Source organism: Pelophylax lessonae, assembly GCF_965119305.1.
Source record: "Pelophylax lessonae genome assembly, chromosome: 1".
NCBI classification, from domain to species: domain Eukaryota; kingdom Metazoa; phylum Chordata; class Amphibia; order Anura; family Ranidae; genus Pelophylax; species Pelophylax lessonae.
In genome coordinates, this window is record NC_138768.1 from 74,625,472 (window position 1) to 74,638,226 (window position 12,755).

Here is a 12,755-nt window from a genome sequence, read left to right on the forward strand (position 1 = left end):
GAATTTCTTTCCCTTTCACGCTTGGTGATCTACAGTACAGAGAGAATGAATCTCCCTAATAGGGGCACAGACAGCAATAAAAGCCTGACAGATCTTCCAATCCCTCTCCAATCTATCCAAAATTGCCTTTAGTTATACTTTAATAAATAATTCTGCATGAATTATGGATGCTATTTAATGGCAAAGACAAGTTACATCTGGGCATCAGGGCAGAGGAGATGATCTATTGGAATTAGATGTGTCTTACCTTTCTGTCCAGTACAGGACAGAGTAGTTTGTTGGCAGTCCTCCATCTGAACCCGGCTCCCACCAGCAGGTGACTGTTTCCTTGTCATAAGACCGGCAGCCAATCACTTTTGGTAGTCCCGGGGCTGTCTGTGCTGTGGACCAATGGGAAAATTACTTGTTTAATAAAAGCATGGAGAAGAAATTAAGTCTGCTTTCTCAATATAAAATACATTCCTAAAGGTGCAACCCAAAGTTATCACTGGTTAAAAATTACTGCTAAAATTATGTTTCGGAGAGTCAAACATGCAGTCTGAATATTTGTGGTTCCAGCAAATCCCTGGCGGGTGACACCCAGTAGGTGGCTGTGGAGTGCATAAGTAGTATGGGTTCTTAGCCTGTGGGGCTGCTGACCTCCTAGGCAGCCCAGCACCTTTTTCAGGAGCTTATTGAGGTCCCAGCTGTGCCAGAGCTGGGGGGGCTATTTGCTGAGAGACTTCAAAGCTAAAGAAGAGGGATTTCATCTAGGATCCAGTCTAGGAGTCCACTAAGGAAATATCTGCCTGACTCTGGGGAGGCATCCAAGTACCAGGGGGTCTAAGTGCTGGATGTACACACATCTGCATTCAGGCTCATACGGATGTTTGCATGCGCATGTTTATGCAAGTACCAGTGAATATCTGCATGCAGCCATTGATTTCCAAGGGCAGCTGTACTTGGCACCTGTGGCTCCGAGGTGGGGAAAAATGCCTGAATTTTACAACAGTGGCCCCAGGCACCTGTGTGTATGAGGCCTAATGCTTGAGCAACTCCATGAAAGCCTCTATATTCCTCTCTGTATTGGCTTTCCTAAATTGTATGTAAAGCCCAACAATGAACTTCCCTTATTTGGTCCCTCTCTGAGTTTTTTTCATTCATTAGGTTTCTATTACATTTTTCAAATTTCTATACAATGAAAAAGGTTGTGAAGGAAAAGTATCTCAAATACCGCATTCTGCGCAAGCCTGTCTGTCCCGCAAGCGATAGCAACCTCAGTCCAGCTCTGTCTAAGCCACGCCCCCAACCCCCAGCCCACGAGGCTTAGTCATGGAGGTCTTCCATGGGCGGGATGAAACATATTGGGGGCGTGACTTAGACAGAGCTAGACTGAGGCTACAATCACCTGCGGGACAGAGGGGCTTGCATGGTGTGTGCTGTTTGTGATACGTTTTCTGCTCATGGTTGTACAGTTAGGACAGACTCTTCACCCAGCCTGTACCCACAGCAGGGTCCACCAGGCAAAGCCACAGATGCCTGTGCAGAGAACCAAAGCTTCATATACACTCACCGGCCAATTTATTAGCTACACTTGTTCAAATGCTTGGTAAAACAAATTGCTAATCAGCCAATCACATGGTAGCAACTCAATGCATTTAGGCATCTAGATGTGGTGAAGACGGCTTGCTGAAGTTCAAATCGGGCATCAGAATGGGGAAGAAAGGGGATTTAGGTGACTTTGAACATGGCATGGTTGTTTGTGCTTGACAGGCTGGTCTGAGTATTTAAAAAAATGCTGATCTACTGGGATTTTCATGCACAACAATCTCTCCCATAAAAGCTTATGGCTCAAAAACGTTGATAAACGTTGAATAGCCGCGTTTTTTTGGCGTTCTGGGTTTTTTTTTAACAGCCAGAAAACGTCCCTGCCAAAAACTGCTGAAAACAGCCTATGTGTGCACTGTGCATGGACACATAGGATAACATGCTGGGGAGTTTACTGGCTGCAGAAAAAAACGCCTGACGCCAAAAACAGCTGCCGTAAAAATGTCCCGTGTGCATGAGACCTAAAACCTGGAAGCTGATTGGTTTCGTTGCAGAGCTACACCAGATTTGGACTCTCCAGTTTTAGTAAATCAACCTCTATGCGTTCCTGCACCAAAGATCCCAATGCCGGGAATCCACCAATTTGTACACCGACTACCAATCTGCTGAAGCTTTCATTTACCCGCAGTTTAATTCAGTGATTTTCATGCAGAGCAAAGCAACAATCCTCAGAAAGAATATGCTGGAACTAGAAAGAGTCCAAAGAAGGGCAACTAAACTAATTAGGGGATTGGAGGACCTAAATTATGAGGAGCGTTTACAAGCGCTTGATTTATTCTATCTAGAGAAAAGACGCCTGAGAGGGGACATGATAGCGATTTACAAATACCTCAACGGTGATCTCAGCATAGAAAAAAAAACTATTCAGTCGCAAGGAATGTAAGAGGACACGAGGCCATACAATGCTGTTAGAGGAGAAGCGATTTAACCTCAGGCTACGTAAGGGTTTTTTTACAGTAAGGGCAATAAGATTGTGGAATTTTCTACCACAAATGGTAGTAACTGCGGGGAGTATGGCTACTTTTAAAAGACTCTTGGACATACATCTCCAAGATCAAAACATTCAGGGGTATGGGAAATGAATTTGTCCACACACACCTACACAGGTTGAACTGGATGGACTCTTGTCTTTATCCAACCTCAACTACTATGTAACTTTGTATATAACTATGTAACAGGTTCACTTTATTTCCCGGTTGCACAGCTGCACAGCAAAGAATTACAGCAATGCAAAAGCTCCATGTTGCTCCAGTTGGAGTTTGCACAGAGCTTAAGACTTTGAGACACTGCTAAGCACATGGAAACATGCTCCTCTATACCGAATACTGGGCAGTTTTATCTTCTGTTGGCTGAACAGGGGAGCAAAGGGAAGAGGAGTATATGCTGCTGGGGGTATGGGAAATAAATCTGAAACCCAGGATCCTGCCTGCTTTTGGGCCCTTTCACACAGGCAGACTGACCGTTCAGATCCGCCTGTCCGTTTTTTTGGCGGATCTGAACGGATGCCCCATGCATCTCTATAGGGGAATCGGATGTCAGCGGAGACATGTCCGCTGACACCCGATCCGATCCGTCAAATCCGGACGGATGGAAACCCTATTTTTTATTCATCCAGCGGATCGGATGGGATTGGATGAGAACGGACAGAAGTAGATTTTCCATGATTCAATGGGACAGAGGAAAACAGTGGTGCCCGGTCACACAATCCAGAAGATACACTAAACTGCAGGCATAAGGCTCCGTTCACATGATGGCATTCCGGATCGCGAGGAAAATCGCTGTGATCCTGCCCGCGATCCCTAGTCAAGGCAAATCACGGGACGCCCATGCGATACCTATTACTTCCAATGGCACCCCAAACGCGGTGTGATTTTGCTGCGCTTGTCGCCCGGCGAATGGTGGTAATCGCCCGGCGAATGGTGGTAAAATCACGCAAACAGGCTTTTTTGGGTGACAGGTGTCACGCAATTCTGTTTGCGTGATTTACAGCGATTCGTTGGGTGACAATCGTGTCAAAAGGAGTGCCATTGGAAGTGACGGGAATCGCACGGGTGTCCAGAGATTTGCCATGACTCGGGATCGCAGGCAGATCCGTGATCCGGGACGCCAATATATGAACAGATCCTAAGGCCCCATGCACACAGTATGTTTTTACAGCTGCTGTTAAGGGTGTCTGATGTTTTTTCTTAATGCCTCTAAAAGCCCCTCCATGTTAGCCATGCACACATAAACTTTCAGAGGCGATTGGAGGCATAAGCGTTTAGGGGCATTAGAAAAAAAACGACAACCTGTGCGTCCAGGAGCAGACGCTGTTGAGCTGAAAAAAAAATCTCTCTGTGCCTCTGTTCAATCCATCCCCCACACAGTTAGAAAGCACAAATAGGGAACACATTTAACCCCTTGTATAACCCCGTTATACTGGCTTTTAAAATTTACAAATGTAGCAATTTAGAAGTTAGATAAAAGGTTTAGCAATGTAAAACGTTTTGATAGATAAATAGTGCATTTTATATACAACTATATAGATCAGACCGAAATGAGGGACAAATGAGGAGGAAAGAGGGACAGAGGGACTTTGTTCCAAATCAGGGACAGTCCCTTGAAATCAGGGACAGTCCCTTGAAATCAGGGACAGTCCCTCGAAATCAGGGACAGTCCCTCGAAATCAGGGACAGTCCCTCCAAATCCGGGACAGTCCCTCCAAATCCGAGGCAGTTGGGAGCTATGCGGAGGTCAGGTGGTTAAGATGTCTGTGGATGCTACAGAATCAGCAGGTTGTCATACTCTCTGGACAAATCGAGGTCTATGGTGGTATGCCAATGCATAAAGTTACACACGAGACAGAACAGGGCATGTTTGGTGACAAGAAATAGCATAAAGACAGACTTTACAAAGAGATGGAGTGTTTTTGCACAAGGTAAGCAAGTAACTTGCTAATAGTCTTCTATTCCTGCTGGCTGGAGTTCAACTTTAACACCAACCTTTTGCTTTGCCCTGCACAAGCAAATCATAGGTTTGCATTATTGGTGACTCAATGTAGAGCGGTGAATTTCCCAGACATCAAGGAGTACAGCAAGCGGGCTGGATCAGTGCTGTGCCACACAATGGCATTTGTTAAATAGCAATGATTGTTCTCCATCAAATAAATGCTATTGAGCCAGGACGTTTCAAAGCCTGTTCTATAGAAATCATTGTTCTGACTCAGTCACCCAGAGAGTTTTTAGATCTGCTAATAGCACTGAGACGGCCAATCCTTTAACTCGTACAGTTTATCTCCATGTCATGTATACCTCCCTACATTTAATCCGATAGCCTTATATAATCTTGGCTGGGAACCTTCTTATGTAAAATGTCATTGATTTCATGCCACGCAGGAAACGATTGATCCGAAAAGATCTATGTAAAGATTAAAACATTTACTTACCATAACAACCCGCATAATACTCTGCACAGCCAGGAGGACACACATTAACCACTTTAGAGGTAAAGAGGAAGGTGTATGGCGCTGCCAAAGTGTACTAGTGAATCCGTATGTCCAACAATGATGCTAAATGTCTATTCAATATCAATCTCCACTGTGAATCCTAAATTAATAAAGTGTCGGGTGCTTCATATATGTGAAGCCCCGGAAGGATTTGCCCCCTTTCTGACCAGGCCCTATTTTGCGATTCGGCACTGCATTTCTTTAACGGACCATTGCGCGGTCATGCAACGCTGTACCAAAACAAAATTTAGGTTCTTTTTTTCCCCACAAACAGAGCTTTCTTTTGGTGGTATTTGATCACCTGTGCGATATTTAATTTTTGCGCTATAAACAGAAAAAGAGCGACAATTTTGAAAAAAAAAAAAAAAAAACAATATTTTCACATTCTGCTATATGACATTCTCAAAAAAAATTTTTAAAAATCCATTTTTTTTTTAAATCTTAGGCCAATTTGTTTTCTGCTACATATTTTTGGTAAAAAAAAAATCACAATAGTCGTATTTTGTTTGGTTTGCACAAAAGTTATCGCGTTTAATAACTACGGGAAAGATTTATATCATTTTTATTGTTTTTTTTACTAGTAATGGCAGCGATCTGCGATTTTTTGTGGGATTGCGGCCGACAGTTTGGACCCCTAACTGACATTTTTGACACTTTTGGGGGGACCAGTGACATTACTACAGTAATCAGTGCACTGTTACTGTAATAATGACACTGGCAGGGAAGGGGTTAATACTGGGGGTGATCAAGGGGTTAAATGTATGCCTCATGCTTACTGACTTGAGTGTGTGTGTGTGTGTGTGTGTGGGGGGGGGGTTCTGTGACAGGCACAGAGATCGCATGGATCTGAAATGACAGGTGCTCTTTAAATGTAAGGACTTATTCTTGCTGGTAGTTAGAATCTTTAATATTTGCAAACAAAATGAAGGTTTCCTATTTAGAATAATAAGCTGTCAGGTTAGCAAAACAGCGATATCAGAACCGATTCAATCATACAGTTTGTAGTGTACATAGATTTGCAAAACAATGGGATAAAGGAATATTCCTGAATTTATTTTGTATCTCACGGTTACTGTGAAATTGTGTGGATGCATTGCATGTTATCTCAGCTTGCAGAGCTTGGATTCATTGAATGAGTTTACCAAAAATGTAAACATTGTAGAATATACAGCCTCATGCTACATAACTAAGCTCCATTTCATGCTGATAAAACTAAATTATTAATGTATCTTAAAAATCACTTCTGGTTGCCGTATGGTCACGCCCTGAAACTTTTCGTAATTTCCGACGAAACGGAAAGCTACGCCTGTGAGGCTTTCCATGAGAGTGGATAGGCGTCACAGTCTGGTGAGTTGCCATCTTCCCTGGATTGATACAAGTAATTGGTGGAGGAGTGTGAGGTGTATTCCTTTAAGCTGCACACCTGGGATCTTGATTCTTCTTTACTGGATTACTTTTACATCTATTTAGAGACTATCAAGGATTATATGGGTTTTTGATGGATTGCGGATGTCTGTTGTGCATGAGCATCTGTCTTTTCTGACCTTGTTGTGTTTGCACTACTAATGCCTTTTTTTTTTTTTTTGGGATAGAGTGGAGATGGATTAGAACACCTGTCAGTTTTTATTCACTCTCTCCCTATTTTTTTCCTGTTTACCATCTTTACTGAAAGTGAAAATAAAAGAAAATTCCAAATATTGGAACAGGAATAGAGGCGCTAGCTGCAGCTAGTGGGCGAGTACTCACTGCCGGCAGAGCGCTCCCGCCCCCACTCGGCAGCGGGGACCCCGACGCACGGGGCAGGTGGCTCCGATTGCCGCCTGACACCCGCCATCTTTCCACGCTGGGAGAGAAGAGCGGTCAGCTGTTGTAAACACAGCTGACCGTTCTTCTCTCTGGAATGATTACAGAGTGCCTGTGATCCTTCTATGTATGCCCCGCCCCATACAGTTAGAAACATGCACCTAGGTACACATTTAACCCCTTGATCACCCACTGTGTTAACCCCTTCCCTGCCAGTGTCATTATTACAGTAACAGTGCATATTTTTAGCACTGATTACTGTAGTAATGTCACTGGTCCTCCCAGAAGTGTCAAAAATGTCAGTTAGGGGTCCGATCTGTCCGCCGCAAAAAAATTGCAGATCACCGCCATTACTAGTAAAAAAAAAAAAAATAAATAAAAATGACATAAATCTTTCCCGTAGTTAGTAGATGCGATAACTTTTGCGCAAACCAATCAAAATGCTTATTGCGATTTCTTTTTACCAAAAATATGTAGCAGACAACAAATTGGCCTAAAATGTTAAAAAGTTTTGATTTTTAAATTTTATTTTTTTTTTTTGGGAATAATAGACATCAGAATGTGAAAAATATTGTTTTTTTTTTCAGAATTGTCGCTCTATTTTTATTGATAAAGGAAAAGGAATTGGCAGCACTCCAGGTTGAGTCAAAATCCAGATTTATTGACTGGACATCCAAATTATGACAATCGTGACAAGGTATACCTTGTCACGATTGTCATAATTTGGATGTCCAGTCAATAAATCTGGATTTTGACTCAACCTGGAGTGCTGCCAATTCCTTTTCCTTTATCAAGTTTTCACGGAGGCGAGCCGGGGCATGCACCGGTGTGAGTCATCAGGCAATCACACCACCTTGAGCAGTGAGTCCTTGTCTCTTCAATTGCTCTATTTTTATTTATGGAGCAAAAAATAAAAAGGTGACCAAATACCACCAAATGAAAGCTCTATTTGTGGGAAAAAAAAGGACATCAATTGTATTTAGGTACAGCATCGCACGACCGCACAATTGTCCGTTAAAGTAACGCAGTGCCGAATCGCAAAAAATGGCCTGATCATTAAGGGGAAAATCTTCTGGTCCAGAAGTGGTTAATTTGCAGGGATTTCTTCTCACTTCCTGTTTTGGCTATAGGGCAGAAAGTGATGGTAAAGTTCCCAAATGGCAAAAAGAAATCTTACAGAGGCTATAGTCCTCCCTTACTTTATCCAAAATGAAAAAAAAAAAAGCTTTGCCTATAGTTCTATTTTAATAATCGCTAGCAGAGGCACAAAACGCATCAACATTCTAATAAGTGATAGGAGAGGCAGGAAACCTGTCAACCTTCTGTTCCCCACTGTGGTCTTTTTGTTGGTTTCACGTTGTTTGTAGATATTATAAAGATGAATTGCAGTTTTCGGAGTGCAGCTGGCCGGACTTTACGTCTTCAGGCACATATCGGTGCATCTCAAAAAATTTGAATATCATTAAAAAGTTTATTTATTTCAGTAATTCAATTCAAAAAGTGAAACTCATATTTTTTAGAATTACACACAGAGTGATATATTTCAAGCATTTCTTTCTTTTAATTTTGATGATTATGGTTTACAACTAGTGAAAACCCAAAATTCGATATCTCAGAAATTTAAAATAGTGTGAAAAAGTTCAATATTGTAGACTGGCGTCACATTCTAATCAGCTAATTACCTCAAAACACCTGTAAAGGTTTCCTGAACCTGTAAACGGTCTCTTAATCTGGTTCACTAGGTTACACAATCATGGGGAAGTCTGCTGATTTGACAGTTGTCCAGAAGACTGTCAGTGACATCCTCCACAAGGAGGGTAAGTCACAAAAGGTCTTTGCTAAAGATGCTGGCTGTTCACAGAGTACTGTATCCAAGCATATTAATGGAAAGTTGAATGGAAGGAAAAAGTGTAGTATAAAAAGGTGCACAAGCAACAGGAATAATGGCAGCCTTGAGAGGATTGTGAAGCAAAGGCCATTCAAGAATTTGGGGGAGATTCACAAGGAGTGGACTACGGCTGGTGTCAGAGCTTCAAGAGCCACCACACACAGACATATCCAGGACATGGGCTACAACTGTTGCATTCCCTCTGTCAAGCCACTCCTGAACCAGAGACAATGTCAGAAGCGTCTTACCTGGGCTAAGGAGAAAAAGGACTGTTGCTCAGTGGTCCAAAGTCCTCTTTTCAGATGAAAGTAAATTTTGCATTTCATTTGCAAAATGAAGGTCTCAGAGTCTGGAGGAAGAGTTGAGAGGCACATAATACAAGTTGCATGAGGTCCAGTGTGAAGTTTCCACAGTCCATAATGATTTGGGGAGCCATGAGTTGTTGGATTTGGGGTGTTGGGCCACTGTGTTTTATCAAGTCCAAAGTCAGCGCAGCCCTCTAGCAGGAAATTCTAGAGCACTTCATGCTTCCCTCTGCTGACCAGCTTTATGGAAATGCTGATTTCATTTTTCAGCAGGACTTGGCACCGCCCACACTGCCAAAACTACCAATACCTGGTTTATTGATCATGGTATCACTGTGCTTAATTGGCCAGCAAACTCACCTGACCTAAATCCCATCGACAATTTGTGGGATATTATCAAGAGGAAGATGAGAGACACCAGACCCAACAATGCAGACGAGGTGAAGGCCGCTATCAAAGCAACCTGGGCTTCCATAACACCTCAGCAGTGCCACAGGCTGATCGCCACTCCACATTGATACAGTAATTCATGCAAAAGGAGACCTGATAAAGTGTTAAGTGCATACTATACTGTACATGGATACTTTTCAGTAAGCCAATATTTCTGTATCTAAAATCCTTTTTTTTTTTTGGTCTTATGTAATATTCAAATTTTCTGAGATACTGAATTTTGGGTTTTCACTAGCTGTAAGCCATAATCATGAAAATAATCATAAGCCATAGAAGAAATAAATGCTTGAAATATATCTCTATGTGTATAATGAATCTATATAAAATATATGAGTTTCACTTTTTGAATAGAATTACTGAAATAAATAAACTTTTTGATGATATTCAAATTTTTTGAGATGCACCTGTATACAGGCTCGAAGTGCGAGGTGAGATAAGAGTGGACCAACCTGGAGCAGCATTTCCCTGTTTCATGCTGGTAGGATAATTGGCTCCTTTCTATATACGTATGCATATGAGATAGGGACTGATGTCAATATACATTATGTAAAGCACTGCATACATTGTCGGTGCTATATCAATGTCTGTAATAAAATAAAAAATATTCCCTGTGCATTTTAGAGTGACAGCACCATGAAATGTCATAGATTGTCTCTTCTCTCAGTCCCACCCCAGGGAGATTGCAAGAAGCTGACATAAAGACAGGCTTTTAAGTACACAAGGGGATTGATTTACTCATGGTAATTAGACTGTGCACTTTGCAAGTAGAGTTGCACTCAGCAAGGGCATTTGCTCCAGAGCTCAGTAAATGAGATGACGTTCTGCTGACATCCATCATCCAATCATGTACAAGCAAAAATGCCTTTTTTTTATATTTTCCTTGAATGTGATTGGGTATTCTTTGCAAAGTGACATTTCATCTCATTTACTAAGCTCTGGAGAAAATTATCTTGCATAGTTCAACTGTCTATTTGACTTTAGTAGACCCACCCCTTACTGTTACACTATTCTAAAAAAAAATGTAGTTATTACAAGTTATGCAATCATGCCCCCCCCCCCCCCCTCACATTTAGCTTAAGGCTGGCCATAGACCAGTAGAATGTTTGAAATGTCTAATTTTATTAAATTTGTACAATTTTTTATCTTTAGTTGCTGTAGCAACAAGAACATTCAAGGAAGCTGGATAGAAAAATGTTCCCCACAAATGAGTGCATTTCTAAACAGTGAATGTGGCTCATGTTCGGGAAAGTCCACTTATTCCAAAGTCGAATTAAAAGCAAAATAAGTTTTTGAACGACATCTGTCAAGTCATCGAATATGCTGAGAATTTTTGTATGAATGTACAAAATCTACCAGTCTATGGCCAGCTTAAAACTGCCACAAAACACACAGCCTCTGAAAGCTTGTTAATAATCCGTGTGCAAAGAGCATTCATTACCACATTCCAATATTGTACATAAAAAACTAAGACAATAAATAATAATGGAGCTCACCATTCACAGGATTTATACTGATTACAATGAACAGGACAAGGGATACAGCCAAGGCAGGGACCTGAGCTGGCCACATCCTGACCGGCAGGCTTAAGATGTGCTCAACACCAGATGATCAATGTTTCTCTGTAAAACATATAAAAAAATATAAAACATTAGAAACAGGCATAAATATTACTATTATAGCATAAAGACAATGTTATTATTGTAAGAATGAAAAGGGTGCCCATTCTAGAACAGGCGAGGCTGGAGTGCTGAGGGCTAAGGGTGGCGGGAATGGGGAGGAGGGTTAGAAATAGGACATTTGGCATGGTATGAGTGTAGGAAGAAGAGTGCGCAGGCTGGGTGAGAAGGATGGTATGGGCGTGGTGGTGACGAGGGTAGAAATGCAGTTTTGGGTGATAATGCAAAGGGGGATCTAGCTGAAATTGCTGGGGGGGGGGGGGGTTAGTATTTACTATTGTGTGTGGGGTTGGCTGAAACTACAGAAAGAGGGGGTCTCATTCACACTGGCAATCCTTTCCAGCAAATACACACAATGTAAGGCACCATCTTTAGATAATGAGAACCTGTCAGGATAGTAATATATGACTGGCCTTTGAAGGTGCAGGCTCCAACATGGTCCTCTTGATAGTAGCATTGCTAGATATGGAGTCTCTGACCAAGACCACATATAGCTCAAAGCAGTACTTGATATACACCGGCTTGTTCTGGGTCATTTACTCAAGAAGTGGTGAAGTAATCAGTACTGGACAGGACCTTAAGGCGCTTTTCCACTGCATGGAACCGAACGGTTCGGCTCGCTTTTGTGCTTTTCCACTGCTGGTACTACATGGTACGGTGTAGGAACGGTACGGTACGGTACGGCGGCGCTTTTCCACTGCATGGAACTGAACGGTACGGCTCTCAAAAACAGTACCACCTCGATTGTGGTTCCAAGAGGTACCATACCGGTACCATATCCCACAATCCTTTGCATGCAGTCACTACTAGCCACTGATTGGTCAGAGAATCGTTGTTATCCCACCCACTTAAATTTAGTACTACTTTAGTGGAAAAGCAAACCATACCGTACCGAACCGTTCCAAAACCGTACCATGCGGTACCAGCAGTGGAAAAGCAAACCGGGCCAAGCAGGGCCGAATAGAGCCGAGCCGGTTCTTGCAGTGGAAAAGTGCCATTAGACCTTCCAAAACAAGTCAGCAATCGCAGGTCTCTCTCCTAACAGGTTTAATTTGGAATGAACCCTATATGGCCAGCCACCATATAGAGCTTGTTGGACATCCCATTCCAAATCCATGGGCATCACTTTTCAGCTATAATACCCTCCACTCTATTGGAGTGTGCCTATGGGAATTGGTGCCTATTGAGTCAAAAAGAGCATTTTGAGGTCAGGCACTGATGTTGGAGGAGAAGACACGGTTTGCTATCAGCATTCCAATTCATCCCAATGGTGTTGAATAGGGTTGCGGTCAGGTCTCTGTGTAGGATAGTCAAGTTCTTTCACACCAAACTCATCAAACCGTGTATTTTGGAGCTGTTTATGTACCAATGGGCACAGTCATACTGGAACAGAAAAGAACCTTCCCCAAACTGGTACCCCAAGGTCGGTAGTGCACAATTAATCACAAACATTTGGCCATATGGTGGGTGTTACTATAACCACTTCAACTATTCCAGAGCCTCTCAGTTTTGTTCTTATGTTTAATAACACCAAATTCCAGTTTTTATAAGCCCTGTGAATT

At 42.2% G+C, this 12,755-nt stretch overlaps 1 protein-coding gene across 2 annotated transcripts in view; it reads right to left on the reverse strand.

Annotated features, from left to right (window-relative positions):
- PRLR (prolactin receptor) overlaps positions 1-12,755 on the reverse strand; it is a 122,689-nt gene that overhangs the window by 35,809 nt on the left and 74,125 nt on the right. For both annotated transcript variants that reach the window (XM_082271024.1, XM_082271025.1), the window contains exons 2-3: positions 11,011-11,136; positions 248-380 (exon numbers count right to left, since the gene is read on the reverse strand). In XM_082271024.1, the coding sequence (XP_082127150.1) occupies positions 248-380; positions 11,011-11,086 (209 nt within the window). In that variant the 5' untranslated portion in view covers positions 11,087-11,136. The remainder of the gene's footprint in view (positions 1-247; positions 381-11,010; positions 11,137-12,755) is intronic.